The sequence below is a fragment of the Eutrema salsugineum genome, unplaced genomic scaffold (assembly GCF_000478725.1).
Source record: "Eutrema salsugineum unplaced genomic scaffold, Eutsalg1_0 scaffold_5, whole genome shotgun sequence".
In the NCBI taxonomy this organism is placed as follows: domain Eukaryota; kingdom Viridiplantae; phylum Streptophyta; class Magnoliopsida; order Brassicales; family Brassicaceae; genus Eutrema; species Eutrema salsugineum.
Genome location: NW_006256612.1, coordinates 1,721,801 through 1,741,825, shown reverse-complemented (window position 1 = coordinate 1,741,825; position 20,025 = coordinate 1,721,801). Strand labels below are relative to the sequence as shown.

Below are 20,025 nucleotides of genomic sequence, written 5' to 3'. Positions count from 1 at the left end.
CGTTGCGTGTCAAAGCTATGGGGCTCCATACATAGACGTCTCTTCTTCGTACTCGAACGAGCCAACCATGAATTTCTCTTCTCTTCTCGGCGCGTCAGCCTCAGCAACCGTATGATGAGAAGTCGTCCTTGTCGTCTCTTGTAGTAGCTGCTGATTTTCACATGAAGATCTCTAAAGACATGTGGCCAAAATTTCGTTGCCTTACCTCTGGTTTAATATATTTCTCTGACATGGAGATCTCAGAAGATAAGGGTTTTGAAGTGGAGCCTGTGATATATAAACCTAACACGGGACAATATGAGAACTTACCTAAACTGAGTAGGTACAGAAAATCGTATAGCTTTTTAGGGTTTGACCCAATTGGCAACCTATACAAGGTATTGTTCATTGCTTATCCATATTGTCCTGACAGTGGTAAACATAGAATTCTGACATTAGGAACTTGCAAAAGGAGGTGGAGGAAGATCGAATTTAGCTTAGTCCATGTGCCTGTGTGTGAAGGGATATGCATCAATGGGGTTGTGTATTACATCGGTGAAACTGAAATTGAAACTTCTTCTGAAGTTATTGAAAAGTACGTGATAGTTTGCTTTGATGTTAGGCATAATAAATTCAAGATTGTTGATGCGGAATGCTTTTGTAATCCACGTACTACTCCATTGATCAACTATAAAGGTAAATTAGCTGGGATTGAGATGTCTTATGATGATGCTGATGCCGTTAAGTTGTGTATATGGGTTCTAGAGGATGTCAAGAGACAAGAATGGTCGAAACATGTTTTCACTTTGCCGGAGAACATAAGTCGCTGCCTACAATGTTTTCATTGCTGGGATGACTACTACAGGTGAGATTGTTTTGTCAGACAGATTTACATGTAAACCGTTTTATGTTTTCTACTTCAACCCCGAAAAGAACACTCTCCAAAGTGTTGAAATCCGAGGTGTTGGAGAATACCATGAAGCGTTTGAGACTGAGTGCAAAGTTTACGCCTTTGTAGACTATGTCGTAGATCTAAAGTTTTTAACATAATTAAGAGTCTAGCTAGTTTTGGCTGTGAGTGTGACTTCTCTCATTCACATGTTTCGTGTGGTCTTTATCACTGATCTGTTTACTTTGTGTTACACATTACTTTGGAGCTTTGCATATGTTTTCGTAATGAAAAAGTTTAATGGTTAGGGGTTTGATGTTTTGCTCCAACCGTCCGTTTCACGTTATACTCGCACACACAAAAGTTTCAATAATTGAATCAATAGAATCCAAAACACTAATAAATAACTGCTAATAGAAATTAAAAATCATATGAAATATTTTAGATAGTAAAAACCTGAATATCTGTTCCTAGAAAATGCAAACTTGGACATGAAAATATTAAATAGAAAAAGTTGTTGTCTAATTTTGTCTCTTGGCTGCTTTGCTTTTGGCCCTTTGTTTGGTTTCTGCCTCTTCCTCACGAATAAGTTCTTCCTGCATTTTCAGCACAATAGCTTCTTCATACGCAACCTCGATTTTGCTGCATGCAGTTATAGTTCTCATGAGATATCGAATAATGATTCGTCACGTAAACACATTCAAGGCAGAACATGTACAGAAGTATACAAGATTTAGAAAACATATTCTGCATTTGTTACGGACCTTTAAGATATGGGCAAGAACAAATACCTCCTTCGTGTACCTTGGCTTCAGCTTTTCTTGATGTTCTTTATCTTCTCTCATTTTTGGTTTGTAGATTGGGGGTGTTGAGACTGTCACTCTTGGAGACGAAGAAGCAAGGGCGAGAAGAAGCCAGAAGAGCATCCTCGAGAGAAAAGCTCTAAAGGTACTGATTTGACTTGTGTAGGCTATTATAACTTATGGCAGTTTTGGATTTCTAGGTAAGGAGAAGAGAAGCGGAGTTCAAAGTAGTGATAGAAAGATGGAGTTCATAGGATGGACAAGGCATCTGAGTTTTCCTGTTTTAATGGTTATCATGTCAACAGGTTTTAGGCATTTACACTACCACATACTCTGTCTTTCTTATGAACAAAGGTGTTCTCAAAGGATTGAAAAAAAAAAACCATTTCTATAATTAAATGACTAATGCAATTCCCTTTGGAGATTAACATCAATATCCTGTGGTGGAGAAAAAAAAAACTCAAACTTGAGATATTAAAACTTGCATCTGCTTGCTTCTTTGCAGTGATAACCAATCTTGGGATGATAATTAGGGCAAGTTTTGGCTTTGTTATTTATGGTTCTTCCAATAAGCCTCTCCAGAGCCATCTGGTCTTTGCAAAAGCGACACTGTCTTCTGAAGAATGTGGATGATGTACCAAAAGAATGTTGTGTCCCGCCTTCGGCTCATCAAAAGTGATAGAGAGTAGTTCGCTACGGGAGATGACCATTAGATTAGCCGGAGTTGGAATTTCATATTTCCAATCCAACATTTCATTAAACATATGTGAGCGAAACATATCTGTTTCAAAGCATAAAGACGTTATACACAACAGAAAAACACAGTTAACTGAATCTGAACATCAACAATGTCTTACTTGTAGTATACTTTTATACTCAGATTGAAGAGATAAAGATAAGAAGATTAACTGGGCAGGACGTGTTTAAGAAAGATTCCAGTGGAAGAGAGAGCTTGTTTGATGGAAGGAGGAATGTGATTCATATCTCCATAGGCAGAGATGGAGAGTGGACCACAGTAGTTCAGCTTATTCAGCGCCGAGATTATTTTCTGAGCGATTTCTTGAGATTTACAACTTCTAGGAACCGGACAGTCATCAATGTCCCAAAAAACCCACGTTCCAGCCTCCTCGTATTTAGCTTTAGCCACCTTGTTCTTGTTCATCATTCTCGTTCGTGTTAGTGAAGACTTTTAAACATTAAACAAAAAGAAAAATCAATCAGAAGCGAATAAATTAAAAGTTGAGAGAAGACAAACGCAGTTTTGGGTTTCTAATCTAGAAAATCTTCTAACAAAACATCAGATAAAGAAGTTTCATATATATACGTACTAAAATTGAAGGAACAAATATCATGGGCAGAGAAACAAGAAATTCACCTCCCCTATCCAATACAGAATTATGGAGAGATTAGGACGAGAACATATATTAGCTATTAGTGACGAGATAGACGCAAGTCTACGTGCCTTCCACTATATATTATTAGCTAAAAAGCAGAACCCTAAAAACGCAACTAGCTAAAAAAAAAAAACCTTAAAACGCAAAACCCTAAAATTTAAAAACCTATATACATTAAAGTCTTTTCGATGATATGTATTCATATTAATTGCTCTCTGTCCGATTAGCAAAACTTAGACGATCATGAGCAGAGGAAAATATTCTCATACCATCCCAATGGAACTTATTACCGAGATATTCTCGAGGTTGCCGGCAAAGTCAATGGCTAGGTTTCGTTGCGTGTCGAAGCTATGGGGTTCCATACATAGACGTCTCTTATTCGCACTCGAACGAGCCAACCATGAGTTTCTCTTCTTCTCAGCGCATCAGCCTCAGCAACCGTATGAGAAGTCGCCGTCGTCTCTTGTAGTAGCCGCTGATTTTCACACGAAGATCTCTAAAGACAAGAGTCCAGAATTTCGTTGCCTTACCTCTGGGTTAATCTATTTCTCTGACACGGAGATAGAGACGGGTGGTGATATGAAGCCCGTGATATATAACCCTATCACGGGACAGTATGAGAACTTACCTAAACTAAGTAGGTACAGAAAGTCGTATAGCTTTTTAGGGTTTGATCCCGTTGGCAACCTATACAAGGTATTGTTCATCGCTTATCCATATTGTCCTGACGCGGGTAAACATAGAATTCTGACATTAGGAACTGGCAAAAGGAGGTGGAGGAAGATTGAATTTAGCTTAGTCCATGTGCCTGTGTGTGAAGGGATATGCATCAATGGGGTTGTGTATTACATCGGTCAAGCTGAAGTTAAAACTTCTTCTAAAGTTCACTTCAAAAAAAGAAAAACTTCTTCCAAATTTAGTGAAAAGTACATGATAGTTTGCTTTGATGTTAGGTCTGAGAAATTCAAGGTTGTTGATGCAGAATGCTTTTGTAATCCACTTAAAACTACATTGATCAATTATAAGGGTAAATTAGCTGGGACTGATTTGTCGTATGATGACGACACTGATGCACCTAAGTTGTGTATTTGGGTTCTAGAGGATGTCGAGAGGCAGGAATGGTCGAAATAGACACGAAGTCTCTGTCTACAAAGTTTTCGTTGTTGGGATGACTACTACGGGTGAGATTGTTTTGTCGGACACGTTAACATGTAAACCGTTTTATGTTTTCTACTTCAACCCCGAAAAGAACACTCTCAAAAGTGTTGAAATCCGAGGTGTTGGAGAATACCATGAAGCGTTTGATAGTGATTGCAAAGTTTACGCCTTTGTAGACTATGTCGTAGATCTCAAGTTTTTAACATAATTAAGAGTCTAGCTAGTTTTGGCTGTGAGTGTGGCTTCTCTCATTCACAGGTTTCGTGTGGTCTTTATCACTTGACTTTGGAGCTTTGCTTTTGTTTTCGTAATGATTTGGGTTTTTGATGTTTTGCTTCAACCGTCGACCGTTTCAGATTATACTCGCACACACAAAAGCTTTAATAATTGAATCGATAGAACTGGAAACACTAATACAGTAAATGATTTTGCTAATATAAAGTAAAAACGATATAAAATATATTAGATAGTAAAAGTCTGAATTTCTTGTTCCTAGAAAGTACTAATGTGACATGATATAATTAAATAGAAAAATAAGTTTTGTCTAACAAGAGGCTAATTTTGTCTCTTGGCTGCTTTGCTTTTGGCCCTTTGTTTGGTGGTTTCTGCCAAACATGCTTCTTCCTCTTCCTCACGGATAAGTTCTTCCTCACGTATTCTGCATTTGTTACTTACCCAACTCAGTTAAACGTCTCTCATCACGCTCAATGGCATCTTCCTTCATGGCCTCTTCTCCACCATTGCCATCCTAGATTTGCATCGAAGAACAATAAACAAATCTATCAATCACTTTCTAGCAACAAAGATATATATATCCCATGCAAGCTCACCTCTTTACGGTTTTGAGGATGTTTCTCATCTTTTGGAGGCAAATGGATCTAAAGCAGCTCTCTCTCTGGGAGAAACAGCACATCATCAACTATATGTTACATATCTTTGTCCACACTAACAATCGGAGGTGGTACTTCTCCTTTTCATCTAACAGTCTTGGCCTAGCATTCGTGTTCTTAAGTTTGGCCTTCAAGAGCCATGAGCCCACTATACAAAGAATCCATCACCTAAGCGGATGTAACTTTTGAGCCCACTATACAAAGAATCCATCACCTAAGCGGATGTAACTTTCTTCTCAATGAAAAAATGTTTTACAACACCTTTTAGGTTTAATTCCATTTTATTACAAGTCGAATACACCCTAGCAAGTTCTGTCCTACAATGACGATTAAGGCAGCGAAAAGGTTGGTCCACCCTCTCTGTTCAAGAACCAATTAATAATATAAGGATAGTATCCATACTGCACACAAACCAGTGACACCAGAGATAGCAAAAAGAACCTACATGACCAGTGTATGCTGAGAGTGAAAGGGATCATGCAGACCAGTGGGCAAAAATACTAACCTAGAAGAAGTTTATCATGGTTTGCAACACATATCGAAACAAGGAGAGATGATTGTGAACATCGCATACTTGTGGATAGATTAAAATATACCTGACATCAATAAAGATAAAAGTAACGAAACAGACAGAGCCTTTGAAACCCAGACAAAACAATAAGGATGAGAAAGGTAAAATATATGATATTTATACCATTTGTATAGCCACCAGTTTCCAAAACACTACTACGGAGCTCACTTTTGTTGATTTTTGAAACATTCTTGATCTTACATTATGTTTTCCAAATAATTCAGAGGGTTTAAGGCCTGAAAAAATAATATATATCACATAAGAAGTATAACACAACACAAGACAAAACAGAGGAGAGCTACATAGTAGGATGCTATACAAAACTAAACTCCTTGGGCTAAATCCATCTGGTTCAAAGGCTCCACTCTTAAGCTCACATTCGCGTTTTGGGTTTCTCACCTCGATCAGCTCCCAGTCAGAACGTGACTTGCAGCATAGGACATCTCCACTACATCTACATGTTGTACCTGTGGCAGAGAAAGTGAGACCCTAAACCACCTGATGCTGAACTGTGAGTTTAGCTCCTTCATATGGCGTCAGAATTTGCAACGCCTGAGATAGCCCCATCTAACCTTGACCTCATGCGATGGCTATCCACTCCTGTGGCCCCTTCAAGTTTGATGCTCAGGCGTCTTACTACTCAGACTCTGATATTTCTCATATGGAGAGAACGGAATAACAGACTCCATAACTCAGTATCCACTCCTCATCCAGTGATATTCAAGCAGATAGATAGGTGTGTCAGAGACTCCATTCTCGCCGAATCACCCGGAAGAAGTTTTGGAATCTCCTCTCGGAATGGTTCTTACATTCAAGTTCTTACACTGAGGAAAATCTTAACGATAATCATAAAAAACATTCTTGCTGCAAAAACACCTACCATAGACCATAGTCATCATCCTCATTGGTCTGCTAGTATGGGGGCGATGTCAGATTGGTCTCTGCCATTCCTTAGTACGAAAGCTCTCTCCCTCAACTATAAAAAAAAAAAAAATATTAACAATTGGAGCAAATTAATAAATGAAATGATGAATTCTGTGATTCCCACAAGTCCTGTAAACAAGACTTGCTGAGAAAGCAATCGATTTGGTCATTGAAATGGACAAAGAACAAGCAGATACATGTATAGTCTCTAGCTACTTGCAATATGTCGTCATTGAGTTGTTGTTGCCGCCTTTACCGTTATCGTGATCCAAGGGAGCTGAACATCACCGTACATCACCACCGTTGCTGTTCTTCATCACCAAGGGACCTCACGCCACTGGAGACAAAACTCACATCGCAGGAGGCGGAGAGTCACCGAGATGGAGCCGATCCATGAGAGCTAGAGCGAGCCTTAACTGTAACAAGCGATTCAACTCTTAGCCCTAGATCTGATATTCACATATCTTCGACATCTCCGTTTACCACGGCCTTGGTTCCAATCTACTCTCATCCCTCCTCTTTGTTGTTTCCATCGTAGTCAACTCCTACAATCTGTTTATTTCTGAGTGCCACGAACCTCACTTCAATCAGACTTGTTTAACAATCAAGCGAGATATAGCTCTTATGGCGCTGATAATAGCTAACTTTTCCAGCTCTAAGTTTTTTTTTCCTTTTCCCTAAGCATGCTTCGTTATCCAACAAAAAGGTTAAAAGTCATTGTTTCTATAGTTTAGATCAAATATCACATATGTGACTATAGTTTGAATTCATTGTTAATATATATCATCAACTTTGCAGCTACTAATTAAATAGGTTCATGAGGCATTGATTCTGGTGATGGATTGTTTTCATGTGATATCGTTTTTTCTTCGGGAGTAATGTACACACATATATATGTTTTTATTTAACGTTAATAATAATCTTTAACAACCGTTCCGTCATAGTTTTTTCGATCTTTCTTAAAGAGCTATTAGATATGAGGAGGGTGGTTGGGATTCACGACTTGAATAAGAAAATTCAAAAATCTATACTACAAGTTTTGGAAATATGAGTTTTGAAGAGGAATATGTTGAAAACGATATGCTCAAGATCTTTGCAAGAATTTTAAAATTATACTGTATATTTGGCAATCATTTATTAACTATCAGTGTTTTGAATTCTGTTGATTCAATTCTTATAACTTTTCAGTTTTATGTGTGAGTAAATTCTGAATCGGGACGGTTGAGGAGAAACATCAAACCCAAACCATTTAACTTTATCATTACGAAAACATAAGCAAAGCTCCCAAGTAATTTGTGTAACACAGAGTCAACAAAGTGATAAAGATCACACGAAACGTGTGAGTGAGAGAAGTCACATTCACAGCCAAAACTAGCTTAAACTCTTATGTTAAAAACTTTAAATCCATAACATAGTCTACAAAGGCGTAAACTTTGCATTCACTATCAAACGCTTCATGGTAGTCTCCAACACCTCGGATTTCAACACTTTGGAGAGTGTTCTTTTCGGGGTTGAAGTAAAAACATAAAACGGTTTACCAGAGCCGTGCTTTGCATGTATAAAAAAGGCAATTGCATTAAGTCACCAAAATTTGTTTTAGTTTTAAAGGCCATATTTTTTAATAACTTTAACCAAAGATGTAAGATACATGATTTTATTTATTATATATCGTAGAAAACATTATGTAGTAATATATAAATGTTTGAGACACATATACAATAAAGATATTATGATTGTTTTTTCATTTTGTTTTAAAAAACTATAGAATTAACATTAAATAAACTATAATTAAAAATACATATTTAAACATATAAAACAATAATATATTTTATGATTCTTCTTAGGCCTCCATAAAGCTAGGCATTGCACTGCGGTTTACATGTAAACTTGTCTGACAAAACAATCTCACCTGTTGTAGACATCAACTTTGTTCTTCGGCAAAGTGTAGACATGTTTCGACCATTCTTGCCTCTGGACATCTTCTAGAACCCAAATACGCAACTTAGGTGTATCAGCATCGTCAATCATACGACAAATCAATCCCAGCTAATTTACCTTTATAATTGATTAATGTAATAGTAAGTGGATTACAAATAAAGCCAATGGAAACCATGTTTCATCGTTGATGATGATGTTGAGTATTTTAAAGCTTTTTTAGAGGCAAGCCAATGGAAAATCCAGCGATTTTCACAGTGTTTCGCTTATGTGTCAGCTCCAGAATAAGTTTTGGCTGTAAAAATACATTTTTATCCCATTTATCGATTATGTGTCATTTTTCTATTGGCTCTTATCTGATGATGTGTTAAAAATAACTTAAAACAATCTATTCTAAATTATTGTGGTTTAATGTTTTATTTCACTGTCAAATCAAACCGTTTCTAAAATTTTATAAAACCGAAATTTAGTAAAAATTTATAAACCCAAAATTTAGTAAAAAATTAACAAAAAATTAAAAATCAATAAATAAAATGTCTTATGAAATGAGGTATTTGTGATGTCTAGATTAATTATTCAACTTCAAATGTTTTAGTATAAATATGTACATGATTTCTCTCTAATTCTTTCAAACACTTTCTAAAATGTTTAACTTTTCCTTCTTTTTCAAATGAGTTTGTACGGTACTTCTAAAAGCTACGTTTTAAATACATAGAACAGTCACTACAAGAAAACAGTTAATTGGCGACGACATTTAGCGACTGATTTGGTAGTTGCTAACATTTACGACTAATTGGCGACTGATTTGCCTCCAATTTACGTCTCATAAAATACAGTCGGCAATTAGTCGCTAATTAGCGACTAAGTAAAACAGTCGTAACTTGGTCAGTATATAACGATTAATTTAACGACTAATTTACGGTAGTCGGGAATTGGCGACTACTTTGCGACTACATTTCGGCCCAAAATAAAAAAAAAATGTAAACAAACCCATTAGCCCAAATAACTATCCTTACACTCGAGAACCCTAAACACTTAGACAAAATTCCCAAAATTCCTTCGACGAAACCCTAATTCCCTTTCTTCTCCCAACCCAGAAATCTCACCAAAAATCCCCAAATCCCCGACAAACACTTTCGTTCTTCAACGATTAGAGGATGGGTGGTCGTGGTGGAAGGAAGAGAGGACGAGGCAGAGGAGGTGTGGCACCGTCGCAAGCCAGATCGTCGTCGCCTCTGCCAGGTCGTTACGACTTCACGCCCTCGCCATCGCTGCCGGTTGTCCCCACGCAGCAACCATCAGTATCCGTGAGGGATTACCCACCACCAGCGCAGTTGTTCCTGAACTCGCAGAATCCACATCGAGGACCAGAGTCTCGATCTCACGAGCAACCATCTCCACGCGGTCAACAGCAACCATCTCCACGCGGTCAACAGCAATCTGTCTCTCAACAACAACACGAGCAAGCTTCTGACGCTCAAAGTGTATTTCCGGAAGAGAAGAAGAAGCTCTATTCCCAGTGAATCTCGCGGAAGACCAGCAACGAATTCTCAATGCCTTGCTCACTCAGCCTGGCAGGGAAGCATACACCACAGTCCTCTCTCCCATAAAGAAGCCGAACACAACATGGTATGATTTCAAGTAATCTAATTGCATAGTTTAGGGTTTTTTGGCTAGAATTTGTATGATTGTTTAGAGTTGTTAGGGTACTTGTCTTAGAATTGTTATGATTGTTTAGAGTTGTTATGGTATTTGGCTTAGAATTGTTAGAATTGTTATGGTACTTAGTTTAGATTTATGGACTTGGTATATGAATTGTTAGCTTAGATTTATGGACTGTTTATTTGCTTATCTTAGTATTGGGTTTAGGATTGTAACTGTTTCTTTGCTTTATTGTGTGCTTGCAGGTTTGGGCGTGACAAGTCTTCCCTTACTTGGAAGATAACAAAAATTTTCTGTAACAAGTTTGATGACCCATTTTGTAGCTGGACATGTGTGCCTCGGGAGAGACAGGAAAGATTCTTTGTTGAATTCGCGGTAAGGTTCTCTATCCATATTCTCCTTTTTTGTGTTGATACATATGAGCCATTTGTTTTTTATTGCTCACTAACATCATCTTCTCTATTTTTTTGGTAGAAAACCCACACCTGAGATCCTTTATTAACCGGTGTGGTTCAAGAAAGGTTTGAGAGAGTATGTCTCCTCCGGATGAAAGACATGGTCAGCAAGGTTAGGGCTTCTCGAGAACAACCAAACTGGATTGGAGATACTCTTTGGAAAAAATGACAGAGTATTGGGACACTGAAGAAGCCAAAGAGAAGAGTTCCACCACATCAGCTGCTCGGATGTCTGAGCGTAATGGACTTGGTCCTCATGTTCACTTCTCAGGGCAGAAGTCATGCCTCCAAATCCAACAAGAAATGGTAAATATATCAATTTTTAACTTTCTCATAATTTATATATCATCTTTAGTCAGATGGGAACTAACTCTTTCTTTATATTGTTATCATTTCAGGAAGAAGAGTTGGGAAGACCGGTGAGTCTTGGTGAAGTTTTCATCAAGGTTCATACAAAACGAGATGGAACGTTTGTAGACCGAAAGTCCAAGAATGTGGCTGAGGCTTATAGGAAGAACATGGATTCCAAGTTGGCTGACCTTGGGATAGACTCAGAGACTTCAGATGGTACTTCACCATCGTTGGGGCTAACCATAGAAGAGGAGAATGAGATTTTTCTTCAGGTAAAGTCTTCGTTTTTTATTTTTGATGTGTTCTTTTATATTATGCTTTGCTTCTATAGATTTTAAGTTGTTACTTTGTTTGATGCTTTGATGTTAATATATATGCATTGATGCTTTGATCCTTATTTGTTTTTGCAGTCGACTTTCATAAATGAGCGAGGAATTCCTTATGGAATTGGAAGTTTTTCAGAGACACATGTCAATGGAAAGAGGAAATGCCCAGGAAGCTCTTCAACATACAAGGGATTGGAAGAGCAGCTACAAGAAGCTCCTCGCAAAATAGAAGAACAAGCGGCTGAGAACTCCAAGCGTGAAGGAGAGCAACAAGCCAAGCTGGACAAGTTATCTATGGTGGAAAAGTATTTGACTGAAACTGATCCAAAGTTCATGGATTTTTTGGCTGCAAATCAAACTCTTCCAAGTGATCCAACTCACTCTTAAGGTTTTTCTACGTCTCTTTTTTTAAGTATCTCGGCTCTTAAGACTCTTTTGAACTTATCTCAATGGTTAAGTATGTAACCATTTGATCTTTGTTTAGTAACTTTTGAAACAATGGTTTTATGTCTTTTTTTAAAACAATGGTATTATGTAATATAATGACTTTTTGCATTTTACATTTTACATTTGAATATTTTTTTGCTGTTAAATTGTTATTTAAAATGTAGAATGGATTCAAATTATGAGATTTGGAGGAATCTAATCGTAAAACTAGATTTTGTTTTTATTTATTGAAGTCGTCGCAATGCAGTCGTAAATCAGTCGGAATACAGTCATAAATACGTTGCAAAACAGTCGTTAAATTGCACCAAATATCATTCAATTATCGAACCATATGGTCGCCATTCAGTCGCAAATACGTCGCAAAAACAGTCGTCAATCAGTCGCTAAGGTAACGACTGCTTTGCGACTGATTAACTTCGTCAACATTTAGTCGTTATTCAGTCGGTATTTGGCGACTGATAAGCGACTAATTAATTTAGCGACTCAATATTAGCGACTGATGATATTAGTCGTAAATTTAGTGTTAGCGACTAATTAGCAACTGTATATGAGGTCGCTAAATCTCTGTTTTCTTGTAGTGAGTGATTAAAAGATTTTAAACTATTTAACTAAAATAATTGGATACTAATGTGTTTTTATCTGCATTATTCTATATTGTTTTCATGATCATGTCTTCAAACATTAAAATGTAAGGAAATCTAATAAACAAATATATTCAATAATAGAAAAAAAAACAAATGATTTCAAATTACTATTAGATTTTCAAACAACAAAATGGAAAATTATATCAGTACACACAATGCAGTACACACAATGCGTGGAGAAGTTCACTAGTTATTATTAACTTGCTCTTGTGTTTGTTCTCGATTTCCATTTTTCTACATTTTGTTATTGCAAATTGCTTGCAGCTTCTACATCAACAAAGAAAGCTTCTTTGCAAAACTTGGAAGTGGTGAAATCGATGACGCGGTGGCATATCTCTCTACCTTCACCAAGTCTGATTTAAATTTTCACTCAAACATGATGTTTTACCTTCTTCTAAGGCAAAAATTCTTTACGTCACTTATCAAGTAGCTTATCTTCCTTCCTCCCCACTAACTAGAATTTGGTTTTCTTTTATCATTTGCCAATAACTCTGCTGCAAATATATAAATTGGTTTTCGTTTAAATTGTTGTAGCCACAAGTTCATGCTAGGATATTGTATGTTGGACAATGGGAGGGAAGCCTCAATACCAAAATCAAAGGATTTTATCGACAATGATTTCAAACGCTGTTTGCAGTGGGGCGTTGAGTAAGTTTTTACAAATATATATATATATATATATATATATATATATATATGATGTTTGTTCTTTACTTTTAAACATTGGGGAGTTGAGTAAGTTTTCTTACGAATAAATAATGGATGTTTGTTCTCTACATTTATTAATCATATATGCAGGCACGAGAATGGAGTTCGGGGCGGAGGACCCACAATTGATATCGCTTCGGTTGCAAAGTCCTTCATGGATGAGATGCTTGAGATGATGAATTACCTAGTCGCATTGAATCCAGATCTGTAGAAGAAGGACATTTCATCTCGTATGCAACATTACATTTTTGTAGGTGTTGAAACCTTTTAGTTCTTGTAAATTTGGTTATGTGTCGCCCAATATATACTGTAATTTAAGTGTATATTTGCTTTTTTAACCTGTTCTTTTTGGATTTTAAGTTTTTTTTTTTTGTCGATGAGATTTGGTAAAATTCCTTCATTAAACATAAAATTAATTTGACAAATACAACCGAGTCTAAGTAAACTAACGGTTACCAACATCTCAACATAACCGGTATTTTCTATTCCTTCCCCTCAAAGAAGCTTCATTATCTCCATGTCATGTGAGTTATGAGGGCGGTGAAGATCCGTAGAAAATCCCAATAAACATGTTATTGATTTGTGAGCCTGATGAAACAAGTGAAGCAACACCACAGATGTGAGTGAAGTGTTGCCTGAGCTTCTTCAACTTCATTAACCCTCAAGCCAAACCCAATGTCATATGCAAAACGCCTGTGGAGTGATTGTGCAGAGCGAATTCTTCATATTGTGTTACGCACGGGTTTTGTTTTATTATGTTTTAGTTTTTTAGTTAAGTTATCAATTTATTTTTTGTATAATTTGAATTTTTTTTCATAAATCTAGTAATCTCTTCTATTTATTATTTTTCTAGTTTGTTCATCTAAATTTCGAACTCGTTGATCTAAAATTTTGATCTAGAGATAACTTTTAACTATCTCAGCATACATATTTTTTCTTTTTAATAATTTAATAACTTCTTTATATGTCTTTTTTTTAGTTTTTCATCAAAATCCTGACTAGCAACAATTTTAACTTTTTCGAATTAATCATTTTCATATTTTTTTATTACACATATTACATTCAGTCCATCTTTCCAACTGATATCTTCAAAATTGCTGCCATATTTTTTTTTTCTTTTCTTTTCTTCTTTTTTATGTTTTCTCTATTTTTGATATCTTGATATTTTTTTCGATTCTTTATTGATTTTTTTGGTGTTAAAAATTTATTACTCTTATTTGTTATTCTTTAGTTGCTTATTTTATTTTAAACATATTTTTTTTAGCCTCATAATTTGTTTTTTTTACCATTTTGCGTTTTTATGATCTTAGTCATTTTTTAATCGATTCTTTCAAATTTTTTTTATTTAAATTCTCACATAACAATTATTTTGTTATTACATATGTTTTATTGAATCCATCTTTCCAAATATATTTATTTGTTGCCATATTCTTTTTTTTCTAATCATTTATCTCTCTAATTTTGATATTCTCTTATTTTCTCGATTATTTATTAAATTTTTGTTTTGTGTATTGTATAGTTTTATAGTTCTTGTTTTTGTTCTTCAGTTGCTTGAAAATCTTTTTGACTTTTGTTATTATTTCTTTTGTCTTAAAACTTGTTTTTTTCATTTTTGTTGATTTAGTTATCTTTGTAGGCCAAAAATAACAATTAAATCACATGTAAATAGAATAAAACGACAATCAATATACTTTAACAAAGTTGAATTTTATTTATTATAAGTTATGCTTTAATATTTTTAATTAAATATATTTAAATATAAATTACATAGTTTATATCGATTTATGTTGTTTAATGGATTTTCTTTAGTTTTTTATTTTTATTAAACATATTGGTTTCAGTTTTAACCTCATAACTTGCTTTTTATCATTTTTAGTAATCTTAGTAACCTCTTTCATATATTTTTCTGAATTTTTTTTATTTAAACCTCACATAACAACTTTTTCAATTTATTATTTACATATTTTGTTATTACATATATTTATTAAATCTATTTTCCAGTCAGTATCTTTAAAATTTTATATATATTTATTTGCAATTATATATTTTTATCATTTTTTCTCTAATTTTGATATTCTCTTATCTTTTCGATAGTTATTATTGTGTCTTGTGGTTTTATAGTTCTTGTTTATATATCTTCAGTTGCTTGAAAAAATTCGAATGATTGTTTTTAGTTTTGGTCTCAAAACTTTTTTTTATTAATTGACTTGTTTTTGTTAGCTTAAAGATGGTTAAATCATAAACAAAAAAAAATGAAAAGACAATCACTATATTTTAATAAATTTGAATTTTATTTATTCTAAGTTTATGTTTTTATTTTAATTTAATATAGTTAAATGTAAATCAAATAATTTATATTTATTTATGTTGTTTAATAGATTATTTTTAGATTTGATTATTTTTATATTAAATACTGATGTGGTAAAACAAACTTAAATTGACCAAACAAACTTAAATCGACAACGTCAACTTAAATCGACAAACCCCCCCCCCCCCCCCCCTTAAAATTGCTACCTTAATCTTATATATCGTCTAATATATTTCTCTCTCAAAGTTAAGCATGTTTTTTCCTAAAAAGAAATGGATAACATTTCATTCATGGGTGCAGTTTCCATGTTTTCTGGTTAGGGATAGACCAAAACTCTAAAAGCCGGAAGTGATCATACCAACACCAATGTATCGAATCCCATCTGAATTCCATTGTAAAAACAAAAATAAAAAATTTAGGAGTCGGATGTCTACAGAGAAAATGGATGTAAAACATTTTTTTTCGTCTTAGTTTTTTATTAATTAGAGTTCATATGTGGAATCATTTGTTCTCTTGTGTTTGTGCGAGTTGGAATGTTTGTGAATCAAAAACTACTCTTGTCTCTATTTCACGAAAAGAAAGTTCTTTCGAGAAAGAGCCCTTAAACTATAACAGAATCAGAACCTACATCAAAGACCTATTATATAAGCTTTGTAGTCAAACAAACTTTGATCATCATAAAACGAAATATGATTTTGTCAAATGTAGGTGTATTAGTTTTCGGTTTCATCCGATAAAAAAGAAGATTTCTTATGGAAAGTTCGAGATGGAAGACATCATCAAGGAGATTGGTTTGAACAAGATTGACCCGTAGGATTTACAATGTAGTATACAGTATGTTTTTTTTTGTAATGCTAGTGATACAAATTACAATGTGTGTACTTTATAAATCCCACGGCAAAAGAAAACCATGAGCACCAAAACCTATTAACAAATGTTCGATCTAACTTGTTGCTTTCGAACTAATGATAACGTAAAAAACAAAAAAAAAATAGGTTTGAAGTTTTAGACAAAATTTAAGATAGTTTCGACTTTTATTACCTATTTTGTTTAAAGATAAGCGAAACACGAGGGCCAAATAGTTTTACCGAAACCAGGTGCGCATGAGGGCAATCTAGGATAGGCAAAAAGTCAATACTAGCCCTTATCCAGTTTGTTCTCAGATGGGCAAATTGGTAATTTACTCACTCTCACCTATACGACAAGAAACTTGAGAGAAAACCAGCGGAGAAAAGCGTCTGGTTTTGCACTCTAATCTCTCATCCTCTTCACCATTATATATACAGACCTCGTCGAATCTCATCTTCTTCATCAACAATCTATCACAACGCAGAAAAGAGTTTCTCTGATATTTACCAATTAAAAGAAAGAAAGAAGGAGAGAAGATGGGTTCAAGGAGCAAAGCGTGGTTGGTGGCAACAAGCATCGGAGCCGTGGAGGCGTCGAAAGATCAATTAGGTTTATGTCGATGGAATTACGTGATCCGATCGGTGAATCAACGTATCTGGAACAATGTGAGATCTGCTTCTCAGGCGAAAAGGTTCTCTTCTTCTTCTTCGTCCACCGTCGTTGCCTCCGGCAAAGATGTTGAGAAGGCGAAGCAAGCTGAGGAGTCTCTGAGGACGGTCATGTATCTGAGCTGTTGGGGTCCGAATTGATGTTATCACGGATCGATGATTTGCTTTTTTTTTTCCGCCGTCGATTTGGATCGGGAAAAAAGATTTTGATTCCTCCGGTGATAACTAGTCGTGGAGCGGTGAAATCGAAGAACCCTTAATCCGAAATCCGAATATACGACATGAATGTTGGGGTTTGGATTTGATTATTGTAGAGGCAAAGATGATGCTTGTACAGAACGTAGAGGAATATAAAATTTCAAAAATTTGATGATGTTATTGAGGAGGAAAAAAAAGAATACATCTCAATGTATTTTATATCCCGGCGACGGAGATTTAAAATTCCGGCGATGGTAATGGAACTCAAATATGTATTGAGTCAATGTAATTATAATTGGTCAACAAAACAAAACCGAGCAAAGTTTTGTTTTCTTTTATTACTCCATCTTCTGAATTGCATCTTCACTTCTCGTGATCTCTCGGTTAATCACAATGTAAATAATTGAATTTGATTAAAAAAAAGATGAATATCTGCTGACCTATTTTGCCAAATATTAGTTGGTGTTTGAACTCCAAGATGGAAATATAATGGCGGATAAAATAGTTAAAAACTTTTTTATTACTATAAATTATGTGCCTAAACACGATTATATCGTGTGTCATATTGGTAAAAAATGTGTGATTTGAAAGAGATATTTCTGGAACTTTTATTGCTCGGTTGACAGTTCGGTTCGAATGAACCCAATAGAAATTAGAGTACATTTTAAAATTTTTGTCCATCTATTCTTTCCATACAATCGAATCATAAACAAAATCCCATTTTGGTTTAGATAATAATTTCAAGCCTAGCTTAGTTGTACCAACTAGCAAGAATTGGATTAATGAAAAAAGTTGAGGTGGAGGTAATATGTAACTATGTTTTAAAAAAAAAACTTTTAAACTAAAAGAGACCAGGACAAAAAAAAAAAACTAAAAAAGACCCCAAAAAAAAAAGAAATTATTAAAAAGAAAGCATGTCATAAACTAATGAGTTAATTGACTCGATACCAACTCTTGACTAAAAAATTAAATAGATAAAAAGTTGATTTAAAAATTAGTAAAATAGAAAAGAGAAAATAAATTTATCCCAAAAAAACATATTTCCTAATTTAGATAATTATAAAGAATGCCATTGATTGAAGTGCCTTTGAGAGATCAGAGCAGCAAGGTCAATGCTGCTCTTGTTCCGTTGCGGGCATAAATCGAAACCCAATGATCTTTTCTTAATTCCCTTTTGCAAGTTTTAATCTTTATTAATGCAAATTGGAAGAAAAGATCGAACACTTCCTTGATAGTTTTGTTATGAAAATTCAAAAAAAAAAAAGAATGCCATTGGTTTAGAAACTAACTTTTTGATAGAATAAATTGGTGACACTGTTCATCATATGATCGGTGTTACTACTTTTCTGATTAAAAAACAATTATTCATTATCAAAAACATGTTGTTAACATGTTAACAATTATTATGTTCACATATAAACAATAATTACACGTTATATACTATTCGTTAATACACTTAACATGATAATTATTTTCTTACATGTTATATATGTTAATGTGATAACAATAATGTCTAATTTGCATAACGTACAATATATCCGATAATTATAACGTGATAATAAAAATATCTGATACTTATAACATGTTAACATATAGTAAATCTGAATATTATTTGTGTTTACTTTGTAATGATAATTATGTTAAGATAATAAATATGTTAATTTTCAATTTATACAATATATTTACAAATAATAATTGAAAAGTTAAAATGATGACATTGGTAGAGGCATTAGCAGCACATGAAGATGAATGTGCTAAAGAGATTCGTGAAAAGATGAGACTTGTGATACTTTTTTTGTGTGTTTGTTGATTGTTCTAATCTTAAAGTTTGTAATAACTTCTCCGGTGGTATCTATTTTTGTTTGTGAGGGAGAAAAAATTTAAAAAGAAAGAGAAAGATAGATATAAAGAAGGGAAACTAGGTGTGGTAGAAACAATCCAAGAGCAAATTAGCTGAATAAAACGATATTATTTTATTGGTGAAAAATACTACTTACCCCCTCAGCACAACAACACAGTAACATATATTTTTGAGATTAACACCCACGTTTTATTGTTTTACTTTTTCTTTGACAAATATTTTATCAGCATTACTTTTTTTCAAATTTCAATAACAATCTCATTTCAACACACAAGCTCCACTTTTTATTTTCGTTGCTAGCAGACATTCTCTCTCATATTTACCTCATCCTTATCGTTTACTATTCCGCCGTCCATTTATTTTCTTCGGCGAAGTAGACACATCGCTCATCTTTAGCCGATTCCTCCAAGAAAAAGAATGGAACCAAAATCGATTTCTTCGACGATGATTTCTGAAAGATAACCCGTCGAATTCTCTTGGATCGAGCTAATTGTTACTTAAAGTTTCATCTTTGTGCATATGTAAACGTTTGTGACCGTTATCGTTCTCAGCTGGGTTAGTTGAATTGCTAGATCTACCATTTTCACTTGTTCTTTTTTTCGTAGATTTATTATTTTTTGCAGAATTTGTGGTACATCAAAGTTTGTACAGTGTTTACTAGTTATACACAACACAGTTAGCTACTTTTGAAGTTTTTACACATTTTAGAATCATAGTCGTTTAGCTGTAGCTGACTATTTTTCGTTTGTTGCTTTTAGGGATATGTGGAATCTCCGACAATCCGAGCCGACACCCTTCACAAATTATTTGCTTCCCCAGATCCGCGATGCACTGGTTGATATTTTTTAAAGAGTTGCTAGGGAGTCTGCAATAAACGCTTGCTCGTTTGCTAGTTCATGTAAGTTCCTCAACGAAACTTTCAAGGAACCATCTGTCATTAGGGTTGTAAACCTTAATGCATTCGTCCAAAAACCCAGCTTGATGAAGCGGTACCCTATCTTTCTT

The 20,025-nt window shown here is 34.6% G+C and overlaps 2 protein-coding genes and 2 pseudogenes across 2 annotated transcripts; 3 read left to right on the top strand and 1 right to left on the bottom strand.

The window, feature by feature from the left end:
- The first annotated feature begins 230 nt into the window (after nucleotides 1–230).
- LOC112083908 lies at nucleotides 231–1,925 on the top strand (annotated as a pseudogene).
- Nucleotides 1,926–2,225: 300 nt separating this feature from the next.
- Nucleotides 2,226–2,836, bottom strand: LOC112083907. Its single transcript, XM_024152129.1, has 2 exons — nucleotides 2,581–2,836; nucleotides 2,226–2,452 (listed from the first exon to the last, which is right to left on the bottom strand). The coding sequence occupies exons 1-2, from the start codon at nucleotides 2,834–2,836 to the stop codon at nucleotides 2,226–2,228; spliced, it is 483 nt and encodes a 160-aa protein (XP_024007897.1).
- Nucleotides 2,837–3,341: 505 nt separating this feature from the next.
- LOC18991725 lies at nucleotides 3,342–4,431 on the top strand (annotated as a pseudogene).
- Nucleotides 4,432–16,740: 12,309 nt separating this feature from the next.
- LOC18991723 lies at nucleotides 16,741–17,536 on the top strand. Its single transcript, XM_006415042.2, has one exon. The coding sequence runs from the start codon at nucleotides 16,830–16,832 to the stop codon at nucleotides 17,100–17,102; it is 273 nt and encodes a 90-aa protein (XP_006415105.1). The 5' UTR covers nucleotides 16,741–16,829; the 3' UTR covers nucleotides 17,103–17,536.
- The last annotated feature ends 2,489 nt before the right edge of the window (nucleotides 17,537–20,025 follow it).

Bases quoted from the DNA above. Each gene is read 5' to 3' on its own strand.
- LOC112083907 (XM_024152129.1), bottom strand. From the start codon at position 2,836: ATGATGAACAAGAACAAGGTGGCTAAAGCTAAATACGAGGAGGCTGGA. The intron at 2,453-2,580 runs GTTAATCTTCTT...GCTTTGAAACAG, and splicing joins TCTTAAACACGTCCTGCCCA to ATATGTTTCGCTCACATATG.
- LOC18991723 (XM_006415042.2), top strand. From the start codon at position 16,830: ATGGGTTCAAGGAGCAAAGCGTGGTTGGTGGCAACAAGCATCGGAGCC.